Source organism: Falco naumanni, chromosome 1, assembly GCF_017639655.2.
Source record: "Falco naumanni isolate bFalNau1 chromosome 1, bFalNau1.pat, whole genome shotgun sequence".
Classification (NCBI taxonomy): Eukaryota; Metazoa; Chordata; class Aves; order Falconiformes; family Falconidae; genus Falco; species Falco naumanni.
Window position 1 is genome coordinate 95,398,185 of NC_054054.1, and position 22,075 is coordinate 95,420,259.

The window sequence follows — 22,075 nt, forward strand, 5'->3', positions numbered from 1 at the left end:
TTTTTCAAGTGTTGCAAATATGGGTGCTGTAGTTTGAATGGTTCTGAAAATGGGGGGGTGTCTATGTGACAAACACAGAAATACCCTTTTCAAGAGTCACCGTAAGTGTGTGCTCAGGCGGAAGGGGAGACAGAGCAATTGTTATTCACCTTTTAACTCTGCTCAGCTGCTCCAAGTAAGTGATACTGTTGTACTGACAAAGTTTCAGACAGTGGCTATCTTCTTTTCAAAGACATCTGTATTTTTCAATGAATGCGGTTTAAATAGAGGTCTCAATTTTTTTAGACCATGTCTTTTTTTCCCCCCTGGATTACACTAGTTTATTTGTTTCCTACTTCTACTTATCTTTGGAAATGTGGCTCTGCAAAGGTTCTCACAAAGTTTGATGAGCTTGTCCTGATGTGCTTTCATTAGGAAGTTTTCAACTGCTTCAGGTTTACAAACCCATTTTGCTGTTTCACTTTACATCGCAACAAATTAATATGAGCTTAGTTAAAATTTGATATGGAAATAAATAATTTTTCCTATGTGTTTGACATAACACTAGTGAGTGCCAAGCAAATTTCCTCACCCCATAATGACCTGTAGCCTAACCTAGATTCTCTGGCATATCATTGCTTTATATTTTACAGCTTGACTATATTGAGTGTGGTAACTGACTGAAAAAAGCTCTGGCAGCTCTTTTCTCTGATCTATTATTTAGTGACCTGCCTTAGCATGAATGAAGGTCATGGAAAAATGTCTTCATGGTAGTGATGCCCCATTTTTCCATATAACTTTTAGAAACTTTAATACATTTTTTTTTCCTGTTTCTTTTAGAAGCTGCCTCCTTTTTTTTTTTTTTTTGTAGTTCTTTATGTACCCTGGGAAGTAGATCTGGTGGCAAATGCAACTAGTCTTTTGATCTGGGGTTGGTTTTTTTGTTACATTTATCACTAGTATTCTGATTAAGATTTGTAATAATTTTCTATAATTCTATAATGCATACTATTATACTGTAAGTAGAATTATTTTTTCACATTGGTATATACAGTTTAGTGTAATCATGTCTTAATCTTTTTTCCCCTTTAGAGCACTAAGTGTAAGTCTGTATATGGCAACTTTTATGCAACAAGAAGCCTTTACTATAGTGTGTTATACAGTAGCACCTCACATTGTACTACCATGGGAATAAGTGATTATTTTTTTAAATGCCTTCAAGGTAGGTCACATGCAGAGTGCTTAATTGCAGATGGAGATAAATGTATTGTCTGAGGCAGGTATCTGAATGATTGAAAGTCTTCAGCAGATTCAGGCTTTAGAGAGGAATGCTGACCCTGTCTTTAAAGCTGAAGACTTAAAAGGCTTTTGCTTGAAACTGAACAAAACTACATGTACAGACCTTTGTTGATGCTATGAGTGCTTTACTGTGTCAGTGTACTCTGATTCCTGCTATTGGTAAGGATACACATTTCAATATTTGCAGAAAGCAAAATGTAGTAGCCAGTTATTCAAAGAAGCTTGACTAAGTTTGGAAAAAAACAAAAATTCTTTGGCATTCTTCCTTGTATCTTGTTTTAAAATAACCCTGATACCATGGTTACAAGACTAGTCACATTGCTGTTTCTCCTGGGGATCTCACGTTGTGCATCCCCATATGTTCTCGGGATATGAATTCCTCCATTTGCTCACTCCCACCGTGCCTTGAGTTGCAGTCCCATGCACCTCCACTGTGATTGCAGTAGCAGGTCCAATGGGCACTGGTCATTGCCAGAGCTTTTCTTACAGATTGAGCCTCCTGGTTTGTGATTTGAATGCAGTGTCTTCAAAATAAATGCCATACATTTTTTTACTTAAATGGGGAAGATGAGCAGGGCAAAGGTATGAAATAACAAGGAACAAATATTCTGCACCCAAGTTTAGTCTGTATTATCCTGGATCTAGCATTACTTACCCAAAAGCTTATTTACAGTTTGAGTTGGAGGGAAGAGATTGCAATTTTTTTTTCCTTGTCTCTGGGAGGCTTTGCATGTAGTTCTCCTTTTCCACTACTGTGCTTCAGATAGCTCTTGTCTCGCTTACTCCTTACTTTCCTATGGAAAGGTTTTATGTGTATGTGTTATGGTAATTGAATCACAGAATTGTAGAATTGTTTAGGTTGGAAAAGATGTTTAAGAACCTAGAGTCCAACCATTGACCCCGCACTGCTAAGTCCACCACTAAACCACATCCCTGAGCATCTTTTTAAATACCTCCAGGTATTTAAAGCATCTTTTTAAATACCTCCAGCGATGGTGAGTCAGCCGCTCCCCTGGGCAGCCAGTTCTGATGCTTGACAAACCTTTTGGTGAAGAAATTTTTCCTAATCCCCAATCTAAACCTCCCCTGGCACAACTTGAGGCTGTTTCCTCTTGTCCTGTCGCTTGTTACTTGGGAGAAGAGACCAACCCCCCTGCCTGCAGCCTCTTTCAGGTAGTTGTAGGGTGAGAAGGTCTCCCCTGAGCCTCCTTTCTCCAGGCGACGTGACCCCAGTTCCCTCAGCTGCTCCTTATCACATTTGTTCTCTAGACCCTTCCCCAGCTTTGTTACCCATCTCTGGACATGCTGCAGCACCTCAATGTCTTTCTTGTAGTGAGGGGCTCAAAACTGACCACAATAATAGTCAAGGTGCAGCCTCACCAGTGCTGAGTAGAGAGGGATGGTCCCTGCCCTAGTCCTGCTGGCCACACTGTTTCTGATACAGGCCAGGATGCTGTTGGCCTTCTTGGCCACCTGGGCACACTGCTGGCTCATGTTCAGCTGGCTGTGGACCATCACTCCCAGGTCCTTTTCCACTGGGCAGCTTTCCAGCCACAATTGACTTAGGTTGTTTATTAAAACAAACCAACCAACCAACACCAACCCCCCAAAAAACGCCAACCACAATACCACCCCACCACCACTCCACAAAACTGCAATAAACTTCCTTGGCCTGGCTAAACAGTTCTGTAAAAGGACCTGAGGAATCCCTCTGTGCAAGGACAAACCTGACTCTTGTCTTCAAAGGGATGCTCCTTATCTAGGCTATTGTTCTGGCTTTCCTGTCTAATTTCTTTAATGGGCTTTTTACAGCCTCTTTTGATTTAACTCTGTTTATTCAGGCAGACAACAGTACAAAATTGGTAGGAGAACAGTGCGCACAGAACTAACCAGCCTTTCCACCTAAAGATGGCATCCAAATTTATCTTTAAAGAAAAAAAAAAAGAAAAAAAAAACACAACCACCCAAACTTGCCAGAAAAGGAATAAGGAGGAGGACAACTTGGAAGACCTAGTATGGACTGATAGAGCAGACGTGCATGTGTATTCTTCTCTTGCACAGCTCAGTTAAATTTTATTTCTATGTTTGTACTTAGGTTAACAATATTTATCCTCCAGGAAAAGTAGGTTATGTCTGAGGGTGAATAAGATGTGTTGACATAAGGAGTTGTTCTTCCCAGGAAATACTTTGGACAAACGTTATATATTCCGTCGCTGTGCCACGGAGGAGATTTGGATTCCATGTGGCTGTTTTGGCCAGTTACGATTTTTTTTTTTTCTAAGACAGTACTCATGCTTGTTTTTTGAGAGGGGAAGTGTGTTGGTTCTCTGCCAAGAACACCAAATACCGAGCATTCTACTAGTTACTATCTTAGGCTGAGTCATGATAACTGTAAACTTTTATGTGTGTTTATTCCATGAAGAGTAATAATTTGCTACAGTGCCACTTAAAGCAAGATATAAAGGTGATCTGCAGATTAAACATTGTTTCAAGACTGACAAAAGATGTCTCTGTCAGCTTTCTCCTTTCGGTAATATCAAAAAGGGTTAATTATTCTTCCGTGCTTCTCTGAGGTTTGTGTGGATTAGGGTTTGATTATTTTTTTTCTCATCAGCTGAAGCCTTGCATTGCTAACAGAGCTGTCTGCTCCGGGAAGTTGATGAGCACAAATGTGTGTGGCAGTTACTTTGCACTAGCTTTGTACTTTGTGGACACTTGGTGCTTTCATGTAAGACAATGTCCTCCATTCCCTGATTCGTCACAATTAACCTCTTGTGTGAACACTTCCAAAATGTATTCATATGAATTATCTGGTGTACTGTGATCATGCATTTTAATTTATGGCACAAGAAGCTTGTTGCTTTCTGTTTATCTTGGGAAGCTCCCCCCAAGAAATAAAATGTCTAGTGTAAAAATTATAGGAAATCCTAATTTACTTTTTAGTACATAAAAAGGAAAAGTCTTTGTGTTAGCAGGTTACATCCAACCTCTCTGCCAAGGCTACAAAATATTCCTTGTTGTATAATATGTGCTGGAAAACACAAGTGGGGAAAAAAAACAATGGTCCTATAAATGTCCCTGTTGATTTCAGAGGCTCTCTTTAAGAGGTTTTCATTAAGGTTTGCTTGTTTTCATAATGCTAGATGCAGGCTGAACAGATTTTCACAAAAATAGGGCACAGTATATTGTCATTCCGATGTGCAAGAATCCTGCAGTTCTGGCTTGTGGCCCTTCTTGGCAAGTGTTGGCCACACTGAACACCTTTTGCTTCTTCACTTAATTTAATTCTTCCCTCCCTAAGGCATTATGAAAAGCTGTTTGCATCTACAATTTTAGAAAGTGCTGTGCATCATGCTTTATATCAGTTCTTTTAAATGCAGGAGGGCTGTACTATGTAGTTTATCTGATCTATTCCCTAGAGAAAATATGAAAGACTTTTTTTCTCATTTGATTTCTTTTACTTTTCCTCACAGAATTAGAATAAGAAATAAGCAGTTCCTAGAAATCCTTATTTGCTGATAGAAATCTGTGTGAAACTATAGTACAGATGTATTACATTTAGTACGCTGGTTATACTGAGTCTTGTTATATTTTTAATCTTACAGCCATATCAAGTCACCTAATAGAACTGTGGCCTTCAGTCATGAAAAACTCCCTGAATACCAAATTTTACAGAACTAAACGCTAGGGAAGTGATTATTTATTTTTTTTTTCCCCTTCTGTACACAATTTGGTTGTGAAGTTCTGTTCAACATTAAAACAAACTCGTAGGAAAAGGATACGCAGCTTGAAATAAGAAATGTGCTTCGTCAACATGATTATTCTGAAAGTTTTTTCACTCTATTTGGTATTTTAATTTGGATATGCAGTAAATGCAGTTGATGTGTCTTACTGCTTTAGGTTGGTGGAACAAAAGCTGGAGTCGTGCGTTTCTTGGGAGAAACTGACTTTGCTAAAGGAGAATGGTGTGGAGTAGAACTGGATGAACCTCTGGGAAAGAATGATGGAGCTGTTGCTGGAACAAGGTTAGTCTATCATCAGGTAGCAGCCACCTTAAAGATTTTTGCATCTCTCTATTCTGTCTTTTTTAATATCTTACATGAAACTTTATATCAAGGGAAGTAGTTAGGCTGTAAACCCGAGTGTCTGCTGATGGTGGTGATGGGTTGTTAGACACTGATTTGAATTTTACGCCTACACATCTCTGAAAGTCTGCATCAACCCCACATTCATGGGATTAGTTGATCTCTCCTATTCCCATGTGACTTCTATTCATAGACTGGTAATGGAAAACACAATTTCCTGCTTTTTGAATGTGTGCTTGGTTTCTTAGCTCGGAATGAAGGCTCAGTTAATAAAGTACCTCTGGGTATCTAACAGCTGAACTTAAGGGAAATCCTCCTGCGTCACAGGAGCTGAAAGCTCCTATACCAACAGTTGCTTCATGATAAAGACTGGGAACAGTATAGCTGCTTCCTCCAACAAGCCACATCTAGAAAGCATTAATTCACATACTAAGGTACAGTCCTTTAACTCATTGAAAAGAAGTTTTACAAGGATTGCGCCACCTTAACGTAGGTGATCACAACTTAAAATTTTAAATGGCTTTTGTTTATATATAACCAAGGGTATATGTTCTATATATTCAAATATTCATACATTTATAGGTATGTATGTAATAAAATACAAAACTGTTTGATTTAAATAAAACCTGATTTTTACTTTTAACTTTATGCTATCACGCTTGTTGGTAGCTCAGAGGAATGTATGGAAAAGGAAAGCTATGCATGTTAAACTTTGTATCTGAATGGAGTTTTTAGGAAATGGAGCTCTAGCTGTGTTGAATTTCGGAAGTCTGATACAATCATATTGTTTCAGCTTTTCAAATTTCCAAATCTAATGTTAAAAAAAAATAAATTGCAATCTAATGTAGATTAGGTTGTCACCAGCTGTTACCCTGCCCTTTAATACTTTCAGGCTATTGATCTAGAATTCTTTGTGAAGCCAGACTATGTATCTGAAAAGACAGAAGTTAATTTGGTACTCTCATCTGTCTGCTTTGCTTTTTTAAAGGTATTTTCAATGTCAGCCAAAATACGGTTTGTTTGCTCCAGTCCACAAAGTTACGAAGATTGGATTCCCATCAACCACACCAGCAAAAGCGAAGACAACTGTGCGAAAAATGGTTGCAACTCCCACAGCCCTGAAACGTAGTCCAAGTGCATCTTCCCTGAGCTCTCTCAGTTCTGTGGCATCTTCAGTAAGCAGCAAGCCAAGCCGTACAGGACTAGTAAGCTTCTTTTTCTATTGCATGCTTTACGTTCCCAAGCAGGAATCCACACAGCACTTGCTTGTGGTCTACTTGCATAAATTGAGACTAGAACAGATCTTGGGCAGAGCACAATATACATTGAACTGTGCTCTCTTTTTCATTCAAAGCATGCATGAAGGAAGGAAATCTTAGCTAGCCCTGAAGAGTAGCTGAATATATGAATATTTGAGCTTACCCAGTTAATTCAGGCTAACTGAGTTACTGCAGTAAGAAAGAGGCTTGTGATGCCAACAAACTGAAAAGGCATCAGTGTTCTCTGACTGGAATCCCCATTTAGTTGCTCATTTTCCTAGCACTCCCTCTGTCATACAGGGTTTGTGTGTGAGGATTTGGTGTGCACTAAAGCTTCCAAAGACCGAACTTGTATTGTTAAGCGGGAAGCTTCAAATTGTCTGAAGTGTAAAAGGTTTTCCTTTACTTTCAAAGAGATGAGTCGGCTGAGAAATACAGAAGTAGCAATTGTCATGTCATTGCTGACAAGAAGCCTCTTTCTTTTCTTTTAGATTTGGTTTTAATCCTGTGAATTCATAAAGGCTAAATGTTGCAAAGCACAGTGGCTGAGGTGAATTCTAACACAGTACTAATTCCACCTAATACACTTACTATGGATTCTTTTAAAGTTGCTCTGTTACATAAATGTCCTAATCTTGGGTTGCAGCAGTAAAACGGAAGTCTTCTGGGAAAGCTGAGTTTTAAAAAGTCTCTCTTTTAAGGCAATTAAAAGCATAGAAATAATTGATTCCCATCACCCTAGATTTTTCTCTTTTTAATATACTGAAGTACGTAAATACATCTACTTAGAAGGAGATCACTCCCACTGCTCTGGAACTGGTTAGCTGGCATACTGTCCCACTGACCAGCAGGTGCAGAAGAGAGAGCTGACTTACTGTGGCCCTTCAAAACTGAAGCAGATTACAAGAGAACAGAGGTCAACATTTGGTCAGGGCAACAAGGTTAATACCGTCTCACCAAAAACGTAACGGATTTTTGTTTGGCACTACAGTGGGACTTGATTACTTAATCTGTTCTGGAAGTTGCACTTGTAGCTGCAATGTGCCCTCTAGTTTGAAATTCTTACACTAATATATAGTGACTTTGTGAGCTGATGTAGAGGTCCGTATTAAAGCTTCGTTTTATGCTGTACGTTATGATACCCTAAGCAGCAAGAGAGTGCAGTTACACATTGTAAATATCTACAGTGTATTTGCTTATTTTGCAAATCTGTGTTCTGCCCCAGGGCTTTTCATGTTTTAGGCCATAAAATACAAATCTTCTGTAATCCATTATTTCTGGAATTAAAATTCCAGCTTTCTTCCAACTTTCTTTCTCAGGCAATGTGAACATTTGGTTACTATTCAAGTTAAAAGCACTGTCAAAATAATTCTGTCGCTTCTTTAAAAGTTAAGCTGCTGAAGAGACAAGATTTCCAGAAATCAATTTTGACACAGCAGACTTTCTGTGCTTCAATTTCTAGTAAAATTCAACTTTTATCAGGAAATTGCTGGACTCTTACATAGTCTTCTCAATTATTCAGGGCTGTTACTGTTTTCATCTTCCTGTGTAAGAAAATCAACTGTCAGAGTAGGTGATCTAATGATTTAAGAGGGCTGTCTGATGCAATTTGTATTTCCAAGTCTGAAGGAAGTTGATGTTTCTCTGAAACCTTTCAGATTTCTTTTGGAATCGTACATTAAGTCAAGTTTGACTTGAAGAGCTAGAATTGTTAAAAAGTAGTGCATTCTAGAATGAGATATCTTCTAGAAACTGAAAGGGTCTGAAACAACTAATCTAAGCATTGAAGTGGGATATATTTTGTTCTGTCTCGTGTGCCTTTTCAGTCACTTGGTCCAGCATTTGCAGTGGGTTGTAGACATATCATTCAAGGCTGTGAGTAGAAAGGTTAGAGATTGTGTAGCAATCGTATTAACAGAAGGGGAAGTGTGGTTTTGTGATGACAGGAAAATACATCCGTATTACGGGTTTTTTTGGAAATGTTGTCCAATGCCAGCTTTCCAGACTGTGTGTGGCAGCTACTCTTCAGCATTTTGATCTCTGAAAAGATCGCGAAGAAACACGCTCCTATTCTTGGGTAATACTATTAGGCAGAACTAGAGGTTAACATAACAGAAGACCAAGCCTTTGTGTATTGTTTGTTGTTTTAAATAAGGCTTTAACTGAGATGTCATTCTCGTTTAATACTTAGACAAATTTCAGAGCTGTTAAGCTTAAAGTCAGTTTTCAAAGCTGTATTGGATTTAATTTTTTTTGTTCATTTCTTGGTGTTTTCACAACTGTTGCTCACTTTTACCACGTAATTTCAGTTTATTTGCTTTCCCTTCTAGCTCAGAAACTCTTGAGGAAGTAGAAGACAGGGCCATGCTGAATTTTCACTGACACTGGTTCCATTCAGTGAGGCAGAGATCATGCAAGGTCAAGGAAAACCCTAAGGTTCATTTTAGCTACAGTTCTCCAGATTGATTCATTTTTATCTATATTCTTTAAGTTTAATCTTGCAGATTTTTTTCCAGAGGTAATTTAATTCCATGTGATATAAACATATGTTTTAATCAGGTACCAGTTGTTCCTCAAAAGGTTTTAACTGTAAAGCTGGCTTTTTAGGTCAAGGTAAATGCTTTTCATCCTGGATGTTTTATTGCCATAGTAGAGATGCCAGATGCTACTTGAAGTTCCAAAGGCTTTTGATAGAGCATTTAAAAATGTTAACTGTTGCTGGTGACCTGAGATGATGACTTAATAACTGGAGGCACAATGTTTTTAACTTGCTAAAAGGCTATCTTTCTTTGTTGAATTCAAAAAGATGCTTAGAAACATAATGAGCTAGCCTTTGTATGAGTCTCCAAACGTGCGTTAGATTGCGGGCAGCCTTTTGTTTTCACTTCAAGGCTTCTGCCTTCTATACACTGCTGTTTGCTATGAAACAATCTTACTACACATATATGGCCATTGTTATGTTCTGGAAAATGAAGTCATTTAAATGTAAAGGGAGAAGGTGCAGTAAGTCACAGGAAGCATTTGCTTTACTAACCCAATATTTGTAGAGTCTGGAGATAGCCCTCGTTTTCACTTGATACAGAATGAATTTTAATGTATTTGCTTTGTGAAGTTGACAGAAACATCATCCAGATATGCAAGAAAAATTTCTGGTACCACAGCCCTACAGGAGGCACTGAAGGAGAAGCAGCAACACATTGAACAGCTCCTGGCAGAAAGGGACCTGGAGAGGGCAGAAGTTGCGAAAGCAACCAGTCACGTAGGGGAAATAGAGCAGGAATTAGCACTTGTTCGCGATGGACATGATCGGGTAAGAGTGGTATTGCTGTGTTTAACATAGAGGCTTTAATACAATTGACTTCATTTGCAAAATTGCATTTTCTTACTGAAAAGATCTGGGATTAAGAGGTGATGTGCTAAAACTAGAGTAGTCCATACGTGTGAGATCTTCATTGTGGGTGCTTTGACTTGATGAGATAGCAGATCTACTTCATTTAACTCATTTTTGTTGAACTTCTTTATACATCTCTACAATCTTTTTATGTATACGTATTTTTTACGATAACGTTCCTGTCCCTTTGCCCATCACTTTACCAAATTGTGATTACTGAGGTCCAGATATGTAACTTGGAAAAAATTCACGTATTGCCCAACTTAGTAGATTTTGTTCTTACTCTTCCTACTGATTAGCATGTACTGGAGATGGAAGCAAAAATGGACCAGCTACGAGCTATGGTGGAGGCTGCTGATAGGGAGAAAGTGGAGCTTCTCAATCAGCTTGAGGAAGAGAAAAGGTAACTCAACTCTGTCTTCATTAGTGTAACTGTTAAAAACAAACTGCATTAAAAGCAAATGTTGTGAGTTCCAAGTATGAAACAAATTTTGAATAATGCAGATATGGGAAATTATTGTCTAAAATCGTACTGTAGTTTCTTAAAACGAATACTAAAAAGGCCATGTCTTAAATTTGGAGAGGGAATGTCAAAGAAAGTACTTGCTTAGAGGCTGCAACTGTTGCTTATAGCTGAATTTCATGCAACTCATTCCTTTTAGTATTGCTTTCTGTTATGAAGGATTTTATTTCTACCCATATGAAATTAATGGATCATACCTGATCATCTTGGAACACTCTTCTCACCTCCAAACAAAAATTTTGATAATCTCTTTTCCTGACAGAGTTGGATTAGGAATTTGCAGTTTAGTTCTCTTGTGAATAGTTTATTACTGTTAGTCATGTGCTTCTAGGTGGAGTCTGTCTCTTACAGGAAAATTGTTAAAGCTGTTAATTGTAATGCCTTTTCTAATTCCCTTTCATAACCATTTGAGGAAAAGAGTTGAGATTACCAAGGTAAGGTGAGGTTAGGAAAGGAAATAACCTGATAAATTGTTGGGTCAAGGTTAGGTGAGGAAGTAATCTGATAAATTGTTTTGGTGGATTTGGAATGCTTTTGAAAGGCAAGAGTCATTTAGAAACGCATTGTGAGTCTGCCTTGTAGGCTTGTGTGCACCCCTGAAATTAGTCAGATGTCATTCTCTCTGAAAGGCCTGCCTAAAACGAGAAATAACAGATGACAAAATGCAATGGTAAATTCATAATTTTCATGCTGCCTTTTTGTGAAAGCCACTCTAGTGGAACTTTCAAAACAAGCGGTAGATTAGGTCTGGAATTATTTGTATATGGTCTACAAAATAATGCAGTGGGGTTTTAAATTAAAAAAAAAAAGAAAAGATAAAGCAGCTTTGCAGCACCTCGGGTAGCCTGATTATGGACCTACTTTCGCTGATTGCCAGGTCAGTGGGAGTCTGTTCTACTGCAATCCTCCGTGGCCTTGGGCTCACCTTCAGTGTGTGGCTAGGCAGTGTGACAGTGCCGCTCTGCGCCTGCTACCCGTTCCCAAAGTGACGTCCTACAGCCCAGAAAATATTCATGGCTTCAGCGGTGTAATATTTCTCCTGCCTCCTAACCCTTCTAGGCTTATTTACCTGGAAGGTTCTCTTTATATGTATTCCAAGTCAGTCTCAGCAGTGACTTGAAGTCAAATAATCTCTCATCCTCTGTTTCCCAAAGCACACTGGTGAGACCCACTGCCTTCCAAGTTCTTAATGTCCTTTTATTTTAGTTCTCCATCACTTGTAACTCTCTTCTACATCTGTCAGCCAAGCTGCAGGCACCAGCAGTGTGTGTAATTCAAAGGAGAGAAGACGTGCTTGTCTCTTCCTTTGCAACATCTTAAAAAGTTGAAAGCATCAAGGGGAAAAGGAGACGATTTGGCCCCTTGTTCATTGGAGTATAACAGAATCAGGGGAGGGACGAAATAACTTACTCAGATTTTTCAGTCAGATAGTAGCTTCTCACCTCTGTCTTCTCATTCTAAGACTCCTGGATGGGCAAGGTGTCATTAAGGAGGAGGTTTTCCCCCAGCCCTTTGTGTCTGACTAGTCTGCCAACATCCCAGGGAAGAGGAGATGCTTGTGCCCGACCAGCCTGTCTGAGCTTGCTACAGGGACTCTACTGGACAGCACGTGGAGCGGAGGGTGACTCGGTTGTCCTCTTCAGGGATTCATGGGGACAGATTCACCAGTCAGATCAATTATTCAAGTTTCTGGAAACTCACTCAAAACAGATCTCAGCTGAGAGCTTTTTATTCCACAAATCTGTGACACATTAAGGTTTGGGATTGCTGTTGATAGTACCGTCGTGGTTTAATCCCAGCTGGTAATTAACTGCCACGCAGCCACTCGCTCACTCCCCCCTCACCCAGGGGAGTGGGGAGGAGAATCAGAAAGGAATGGAAAACTCAAGGGTTGAGATAAGAGCAGTTTAACAATTGAGATAAAAACAAAAGAACAATAATAACAGTTACAATGAAAAGGAGGGAGAAGGCGAGAGGAATGAAATCCAAAGGCAAGGGAGAAAAGAAAACTGGTGATGGCCAATACAGCTGCTCACCACCCGCTGACCGATCAGTAGCCCCAGCCAACCCGCCCCAGTTTATGTACTGAGCGTGATGTCCCGTGGTATGGAAGACCATATGGTACTAGACCCTTTGGCTAGTTCAGGTCAGCTGTCCTGGCTGTGTCCCCTCCCCATTTCCCAGGCCACTCCAGCCCTCCCACTGGCAAGCCCCAGAAACCAAAAAGTCCCCAACCCCACTGTTCCCACACCAGATCCAAAATGCAGCACTGCACTAGCCACCAAGAAAATTAACTCTTCCAGCAGAAACCAGGACAAGTACACAGACTGCAAGAACAAGCGTGATGTAGTACACACAAAAAATCTTCTAAGCACTAATGAAAGCCAGCTGGAGTTAATAATTAAGTGCATATTGAGTATGGTTCTTAACTGGTAGGCATCCCTGTGGGGGAGAAGATGGGCTCAGCCCGTTGACTGATCCCAGCAGTTACGATGGAGTCTTCCCTAACTTCTCCCTTTCCCAACTTACTATTCTATTATTTCTTTACTTCTAGGTGAAGCTTGAGTGACTCCGGTCATACGTACTTTTGTTATTGATAGATGTAAAATTCTCTCGCTTTACCTTTAAGGGTACAGTCAGTAAAGCGCGTACTCAGTGAGGGGTGGCCATACCCTGGAGGTGGGTAGCTTTGGGTTGGAGGTGTGCTTTGATATTACAAGGAAATTACAATGAGCAAAGTTCATCTGAGGAAGGCTATTTCACCACAGTTGCTGCTTCAACAGCCAACATCTTCCCTTATCTTCCCTGTTCAGCAGCTACTGTCCAGGTTATCGGACAGCACATGGTACCATCAAGTTCCCCTTACTGCAGGGACTACAATGAAGCCTGGCTGCTGGGTCTCCAGCTTGCTCCTTCCTCTTAGCACGTGCTGAGGTTGCAGGTTGTGTGGCCTCGGGAGCTACTGGAGAGTAGATTCCATGTGTACCAACCACAGTCCACCCTGGAAGTAGCAGCTGTAGTTTTACCCTAAAATTTCCTTAATGTTATAGCTGTAGTCATTTTTCCACACAAGGCAAGTCAATGTTCTTGCTTGCACTCCCATTCCACATCTTACAGTTCATCTTGACACCTAACATATGTTTGTTTATGCTACAGTTTCGATGCAAGTTGACCAGCGCACTTCTAGAAGGTTCGTGGGTATATCAGATGTGTCCGAAGTTTGCTGGCTATTTCTTAGTGAATGGTAGAATATACAGAATGTGAAATCAAACTGTTCGTTTAGGTCCCGTCTTTTGATGGCATGCAGAAGGGTGAAAGAGCGAGAGAATCAATGATGACTGAAAAAAGATTTTCTTTTTAACTCATCAGAAAATGCAACAAAATACTTTATAGAGCTGCGGGAAGACTGATGCCTGCCTTTGTCAGTGGCTGTGTTTTAAAGTCAGTGGCTTTCCTTCTCTCTGATGCTTCCTGTGAGAGATTTCTCCTTCATGTTTCTGGCACGGTGCAATCAGAATGATGTCACTGTAGTTTTGATTTCCACTGAAAAGTGAGCTTGAAAGCATTTTCTTTACCTGAATTTTAATGCATTGTCCCCACAGGAAAGTTGAAGACCTTCAGTTCCGTGTGGAAGAAGAATCCATTACCAAAGGAGACCTAGAGGTAAAATATCTCCAGCTTTGTAAACAGGGTCTATAGTAGGACACAGAAATGCAATCAGTTCAGATAAAGTGTACCGTTCTCTAGGAGAGAAGGGCAGGAATGATTAATAGATGCAGTCCAAGCATATGCAAAGCACATGAAAGTGATTCCCAGTTCTGCAGTCCTTGAGTAAGGTGATCGTCCTGAAACTACAGGATTGCACCCTTAATTCGGTTACACACCTTAGCCAAGGGGTTGTACTGTGGAGTGGCTGTTGTTGTTTAGAGTAATTAAATTAATTAATAGAAAATTCTACCTTTTGATATTAAAAGTAACCTCCAACAAAAAAGCATTTTGAAGTTACGAAATTGCAAGTTAATATTTATGCCTTTGAAAATTCATATTGAAGCCTAGACCTGTTTTTCTTAGATCAATTTTTTGAATAATCCCTGTGCTTTCCTAAGGGAAGATTGATAACAAAGAATGTTTTGTCCTGAGAGTTACTGCACACAAAATCTAAATAGCAATTGTGTGCAATTTTCATCTTTCTACTGTTTGTATACCTATAATACTGGGCTAAAACCAGTATGTTACTAGACAATCAGAATAGAAAATATTTAATGAAGGATTACTCTCAGCTATTTGAGCACTGCCAGTTTTTATACCAAATTTCAAATTAAAAAGCAAGATACTTTTTAGTTCTACTCTGATCAGAAAATATTGGAATTTCTTGCACAGCGTAAAGTACAAACTGTGTTCCTGTGAACCATTTATGATTAAAGTGCTAGCCTTATGAAAATTACTCATTTCATATAACATTTTTTTTATTTTAGTCTTTCATTCATTTTAAGATACCTATTTAGACTCTTTCTAGAATACTTCTTTTATTGTTTAGTCCATGGAAAATTTTAATTTTTTTGTTTTTTGTTAAATCAGTCAATAGCCATGGCAAACCATCTTAAAAACTGGTTTGTCAAGCTGCATAACTTCAGGAGTTTAAACTGAATTCAAGATAATGAAATGTATCCTGTTGTTTGTGTTGGAATGATAGTGCTAAGTCTGCAGGTGAAATATTTTTGTTTGTTTGTTTTTTAATTTTACTGATAGCGAAAGAGGCAGATTTCGGAAGACCCAGAAAATGTAAGAGGGCACTTAAATGTGCAGAGACATCCCATGTTAACAGATTGTGTGCAGAAAATGCTTATACTTATTCACTAACTGCATAATCTGTTATTGAAACATTGACTCTAGTATTTGTGTGCATGTTGCTTTCAGAGCAATTACAACATTTATTGAAAAGAATGTGTGTCATGACTAAACGTTGTAATCCCCATTAACTGAAGAGAGGGCGAATGTGTCATGAGAATTCTGTAGGGTCAAAACCTTGGCAACTAATTGAAGAGTATAGGAGCTTGTAGGAATTGACTGTCCAGGATCTGGAAATGTCTTTCATTTAAATGTAGGATTTTAATTGCTTTCTTCACAAAATCCCACATGCTTTCCTACAAGCTTCTGCTACTGTTCAATAGATGCAGTATGCAATTAGCCGATGAATTTTTCTGAGGAAAAAAAATCGGTATGTTCCCCACCTCCCCTTATTTGTCTCAGTTTTTTAGCATGAAATGCTAAGGGGAGAGATGATTAAAACACCTGAAGAATTCGTGTGCAAAGCTGTCTGATTTTACTGCATCTTCCTGTAGCTTCTCTTTGAATTACGTAGGGAAAATATATGGTACTGGGTAACAGAAACTGCCGTACAAGATGTTTAAGCAGCCCTCTTGGTTCCGTAGCTCCAAATAGCGGAATTTAAAAGCCCTCTCTTCGGTTGGACTCAGGAAGGTTTATCCCAGGCTCCCTCCTCTGCTGCGTCCCCAGCCGAGATAGGAAGTTCTTGAGACTAAAACTGGTTTCCTGCTGTGCGTTCTTAGGTGTCCCTTTTGCGAAGCTACTTCAGCGATCTGGGGTCTCCTCTAGGCTTCCAATCAGGCTCACGGTGTGTTAGAAGTAAATCTGCATGTGCCCTTCCTTTCTCTTGTTTTGTGCACTCCTTGTTTAATCCTATCTTTACTCCTGATTTCCCTATTCTTGATTTTTTCCATAAAAAAACGGACATCTTCACTCTGTAAAGGAGAGAAGTGGGTGAGCACTTAGTTTTTAGGCTAATGCCTCGTCATCTCCGTGGTGTCCTGTGATTGTTATCCCAGCACGAAGGAACTGAAGGTCATCTCGCCCCTATCCTAGAAATAATTATCAGCATTTATGGCTTCAGCACAATTTCCATTTGCCCTATAGATGGAGAACTTAACAGTAAGGTTTATTTGGAAATGAATACACAATAGAGTACACAAGTGCTGAAAATAGCTGATGACCGGTCTCTGAAGTTTATTTGAGTGGAATTCTGTAAGGTTCAAGGCAAAGTAAGTCTCGTCCAGTTTCCATGTCACTTAATCAGCTGCAAAGCTTTGGAGAAGGTGAAGATGCTTCTTTTGTTTTTTGGACTTTTAGTTGGGTTTGGGTTTTTTTTTTCTTTTCTGTTTTTCTTTTCCATCTGAGTTAAGGTTTGCAATCAAATTCTTTTCTTCTTTTTGTAGTTCTCTCTGCTCTTCTCTGTTTACTGTGCTCTGGGTTTCCTCAAAGGAAAACATAATCATTTAGACATTTCTCTATAGATGATCGGGAGAGAAATTTGAGTGAATCAAAATTTTGCTGTGATTTTTACCTCAGGGAAACTGGAGCCTGTCCCTTGGAAATCAGACTTCTTTAAAGGATAATCTGTCTTGCCCTAAATGGGGAAAAAGGTGTCCAGCAAAGATCTCCGGAGGTTTTGGGTTTTTTTTAATCTTTTATTTCCATTTTGGTAGAATTTAAACTTATTTCCCTTTGTAATATATGAGATGGGATTAAAAAAACCTCAGGAATCAGATGGTATATCTAATCTTTGCAGTAGTAAAGCAATGTCTATAAAATTAAAGATCAAAGTGTTTTGCATTTTATGTAATATAAAAAATTCTATCCTAAAAAAGATAGCATATTTTGCAAAGTCATGCAGGGAGAATTCTGCAACTCTCAGGTTTGGGGTTTCTTGGGTTTTAATAGCTCCCTTTGGTGAATTAGAGCAAGGAAGGTATGAATATTTGATTTTTAAAAATAGATTACTTTTCAGTCTTGCAGTTTTGTTGTGGATCAGAACTAATACTAACCTGTCTCAGAGAGGGGACTGAATTGTAGCCACTTACAAAATATTATTTGTCTTAGAATATTTAGTTCCAGTTTCAAAGGCTGTGGGAGGCAAAACCAGAGATCTGTGTTCTCGTGGGGGTTTTATTCCCCATATACACTGAAGATCTTCCGCTGATAGAGAAACAAATCTGCTTTGGAATTTAAAAAAAAAAAAAGACAAATCTAAGAAGCAACTTTTAGTGTTCATGGATTTTAGTGTTTTGGACCTACTAACTACATAGTAAAGTAGCCAACTTTTCACAGCCATTCTTCATGGAAAAATGTTTCAAAAAAATGAAACTGCCAGATGTCTGGATGCTTTTGGGGAAGAAGATAACTTTATGCTGTCAAAGCAATACTGTGTTTGGAGGAGAACAGGCCTGAAGCAAAACAAGAGGCTCATCCCCATCCCACTTGCTCTGCAGAGACTACATAAGATCTTTAACTGCTGCGGCTGATTTGGAGGCAGTTCTAATCAGCTTGGCACTCTATAAATAACACAGTTCTGTAGGGATTTTTAAATATCATATTACAAAGATCAGAGAGGCAGCAGCGTCCTGCCAGCTGTGCACGCGCTGCTGCGCTGTGGCTTTGGCAGCAGTGTGGCTTCAGAATTATTCATGTGTCTTCCTGCCTTCTCAGATTCTTTCAATCTGGTGTTCGATGGGTGGCTGTCCACCTTGCAGTTCTCTCTTATCTTTATAGTAGTTTGTAGAGCTTGGGGGCTAACTGTGTTACTTTGTTCCGCAGTAGATTAACTGTGGCAGTTAAGCTGTGTAAACTTTCATCAGGATTGATGGTTGCAACTTCTTCGGTTAATAAACACATCTTCGACTTCATTCGGTTTTCTTCTGGACATCCACCTTACTCTCAATGTGGCCAAACCCTGGAAAGCTGCTCTTTTTGGAAAAGACACTATGAAGCAGCAATAGACTTTCATAATCCTTTTAGTTTGGTTTGTAGTAAATTTATCCTAACAGCGACCTGTCAAGGTTGATCCAATAGTAAAATCTCAGCACTTCAGAAATAGGCAGGGCACCTGGTTCCTACCTCTATATTTCTTTTTCCAATTTTCTTCCCCCCTTCAGAGGGGCAGGTCAGACTTGAACTAGCTGCTGGACTTCACCTGCATCTCTCAAACTTCAAGCTCTCTTGTGGGCCCTCTGGGGGTATCTGGGTGTCAAGCCAGAATATCCAATATTCTGTGTTCTTGCTAAAAAATCTGCCTATTTGTAAGCAAAAGGCAGGAGGTACCTGCTCACTTAGTTTCATCTGCTTCCTGCTGCTCTTTAGGAACTTGTTAGAATTACAAAGATCTTTTTTTTTTTTTTTTTTTCCCTCCTTACTTCCACCTCTTGTTCAATGTATTTAGACTTCAGTAACTATAGAGAAACCAGACCGATTTGCTTTTTTGCCTGGTTTGGGGGAATCTTACTTGTTGCTTGCTTCCTTCCTGAAAGAGGAGGAGGGGGAAAACCTAGGAGGGTTCTGCAATTATAGACAACCATTCTCTTTCTGTTTCTATTCAAATAATTCATACCATAGTGACAAATGAACCTTAATGTTCCCAGGTCTTGGCCAGAAGGATTTTTATGGCTGAGACTTGAGGTACAGCTACTATTAAAAAAACTAAAAAGTTTTGATTTGTCACATGAGCTTCAGTGATGAATTTTTGTCCCCTGGTTAATAACTGAATAACTTCTAAAATAAGCCAAATGCATTAAAGAAAAAAGTTAGCAGGATGACAAGGAAAGGGTCTTATCATCCTATCAGAACAGGTATAGAGATATATACACATATGTATTTTTTTACATAACTATTCTAATTTGTGCTGAAAACTTCATGTACTGATAAATAACTTCTACTTGGCTGCATGAAACTTTTTTGTTCGTATTTCTTCGTTTGTGATTTTTTTTTTTTACATTTTTTATTTTTTTTTTACATGTCCATTTACACTTTCAGTCCATCCTTCTCATCCATAGCATTTCCCTGTTCATTTTATCCACTGCATCTTCTCTGCTCATCATTGGTAGAAGAATCTGGCAGCACGGCCTGCATGTGGCTCCCTCCTCTTGTGCTGGCATGTGATGGTGGCACCGTTGTGTTCTCTTCCTTTCCCTTTTTACTAACAGACGCAGACCAAACTGGAGCATGCCCGCATTAAGGAGCTTGAACAGAGCCTGCTCTTTGAAAAGACCAAAGCTGACAAACTCCAGAGGGAGTTAGAAGACACTAGGGTAATGGTTTTCACTATTTGAATAACAAGACTGATTTGTGTTGTGGAAGATTTCTGATGACACAGTCTGCTGGGTATAACACATGCTGAAACAGATCCTTGCTCCTGCCACGATCAGTACCTGCTATAGATATAGCTGGAACACTAAAAATTAGCATTAATTTTGAGCTTCAGTGTTGTGTGTGTGTGTATGCCTGTGTATATGTACTCATTTCTTCAGAAGAATTCAGGTAAGATGTCTTAAAACTTGAAGTCAAAACTAGCAAATGGGACTGTGAATTGACACAAAAGAATGTTCAGTGGTTCATTTTAGAAGTAGCAAAGTTCATTGAATCCCAAAAAAGTAAGATTGACGGTGCCAGTGCTTTTAACACAAATTTAGTATTTGAGACTTGGTTTCTGAGGTCTTAAGTAGTTGTTGTACTACTTACTTTGCTAAATCATGCTTTGCAGTGGCTTTTTAGGTATTTTTTCCACCCATGATGTAATCTTTTCATGGATATCCCTGTTGCATTCGTAATACTGTAGCCTGCCAAAATATTACTGGACATACTTTGTCCCAAGTCAGAAGCTCAGCAGATGTCGATTCTTAAGGATAGTTATATAGAGATCTATATTCATGCTCACACATGGAGCTTTTCGTGAAGTTGTGGTAGGACGAATATTATAAACCCAAGAACGTACTCTATAAGTACTTTTAAAGAGCAATTGCAGGTAAGTAATATCTTTTCCAGGATGTTGGTATAGTAAGGAGGTTGAAACAGTAACTTCCTAATTAGAAATTATTGAGGTAGCTTTGCACGCTTTTCGCTACCACAAGCTGCTTCAATAGTGGGTGAAAAGCTCAGATAATGCGAGGACGCTTTTTCACAGAGAACAATGGAGTGGATGTAGCAGGAGTTTCTAAGGATTTGTAGGTGAAAAACATGTCTATATTTTTCTCTGACAGTTTCATAGCTGGCATGAGATTAATTTGGAAGCAATTATTTTAACATATAAAGACCTCAGGGTTCTCTGTTCTTTCCCAGCCTTCTTTAAAATGGTTCTGAGAAACATTTTGTTAAAAACTGGTAATATATATAAGCATAGTCTGTAAGCTGTTTAAAACAAGTTGTTATTTCCAGACAACCTCAGAAAAATGCATTTAACTAAATTCCACCTTTAGAGAGTATGATATGAATGTAATACAAAGATGTGGACATTTTTCCTTTTTTTAAAGCAGTAGTTTGTCCAGAAGGGAAACAATAGTTGGCCTTGTTTCACAGCCTTCTGCGTAAAATCATCTGCTTTTTCTTAAGGCTGGTTCAAAATTTCCCTAGAAATCAGAGTTCACAGAGAAATTCAAAGGTATTCTAATCCAAAATGCTGGTAAGAATACACTAATGATGATAGTTTGCAACACTTGGTGGTTTCTTTTCAGTGAGGCCTAAGTGTCTTTGGATGAAACTTATCTTTTATAATCTTTCTTCTTTCCTTAAAATGCTGTTAACCATAGGTGGCCACGGTATCTGAAAAATCTCGCATCATGGAACTAGAAAGAGATCTAGCATTGCGGGTGAAAGAAGTAGCTGAGCTTCGAGGGAGATTAGAGTCTAGTAAACACATTGATGATGTGGACACTTCTCTGTCATTGTTACAAGAAATAAGTTCTTTGCAAGAAAGAATGGCAGCAATTAGCAAGGAACATCAGAACGAGATGAATTCACTAAAAGAGAAGTTTGGAATTAGCGAAGAAGCCTTGCAGAAAGAGATCAAGTCACTTTCAGCTTCAAATGAGAGAATGGCAAAAGAAAATGAATCCTTGAAAACTAAGCTTGATCATGCCAACAAGGAGAACTCGGATGTCATAGAGCTGTGGAAATCAAAGCTGGAATCTGCAATTGCCTCCCATCAGCAAGCAATGGAAGAGCTAAAAGTTTCTTTCAGCAAAGGTGTAGGGGCTCAGACGGCAGAATTTGCAGAGTTAAAGACTCAGATTGAGAAGATTAAATTAGAATATGAAACTGAAATGTCAAATTTAAAACTGAAGCAGGAAAATGAAAAATCTCATCATTTAAAAGAGATCGAATCGCTGAAAGCAAAACTGTTGGCGGTCACAGAGGAGAAGGAGCAAAGCCTGGAAAGTCTGAAGACCAAACTGGAAAGTGTGGAAGATCAGCATCTAGTAGAAATGGAAGACACTTTAAACAAATTACAGGAAGCTGAGATAAAGGTAAAGGAGCTAGAGGTACTGCAAGCCAAGTACAATGAACAAACCAAAGTTATTGATAGTCTTACACCACAGATCAAAGCTGCTGAAGAAAAGCTTTTGGACCTTGCTGCACTTCAGAAAGCCAATTCTGAAGGTAAATTGGAAATCCAGAAACTTAGCAAGCAGCTTGAGGCAGCTGAGAAACAAATTCAGAATTTAGAGACTGAAAAGGTTGATGGAAGTAGCAAGGT

At 39.1% G+C, this 22,075-nt stretch overlaps 1 protein-coding gene across 15 annotated transcripts in view; it reads left to right on the forward strand.

Moving 5' to 3' along the window:
• CLIP1 (CAP-Gly domain containing linker protein 1) overlaps window positions 1-22,075 on the forward strand; it is an 81,365-nt gene that overhangs the window by 30,207 nt on the left and 29,083 nt on the right. For 9 of the 15 annotated variants that reach the window (XM_040609547.1, XM_040609564.1, XM_040609557.1 and 6 more), the window contains 8 exons: window positions 5,179-5,303; window positions 6,352-6,568; window positions 9,735-9,932; window positions 10,313-10,416; window positions 14,139-14,199; window positions 15,286-15,318; window positions 19,530-19,634; window positions 21,129-22,073. In XM_040609547.1, the coding sequence (XP_040465481.1) occupies window positions 5,179-5,303; window positions 6,352-6,568; window positions 9,735-9,932; window positions 10,313-10,416; window positions 14,139-14,199; window positions 15,286-15,318; window positions 19,530-19,634; window positions 21,129-22,073 (1,788 nt within the window). The remainder of the gene's footprint in view (window positions 1-5,178; window positions 5,304-6,351; window positions 6,569-9,734; window positions 9,933-10,312; window positions 10,417-14,138; window positions 14,200-15,285; window positions 15,319-19,529; window positions 19,635-21,128; window positions 22,074-22,075) is intronic. The other 6 variants (XM_040609665.1, XM_040609639.1, XM_040609648.1 and 3 more) reach the window with 3 other exon arrangements.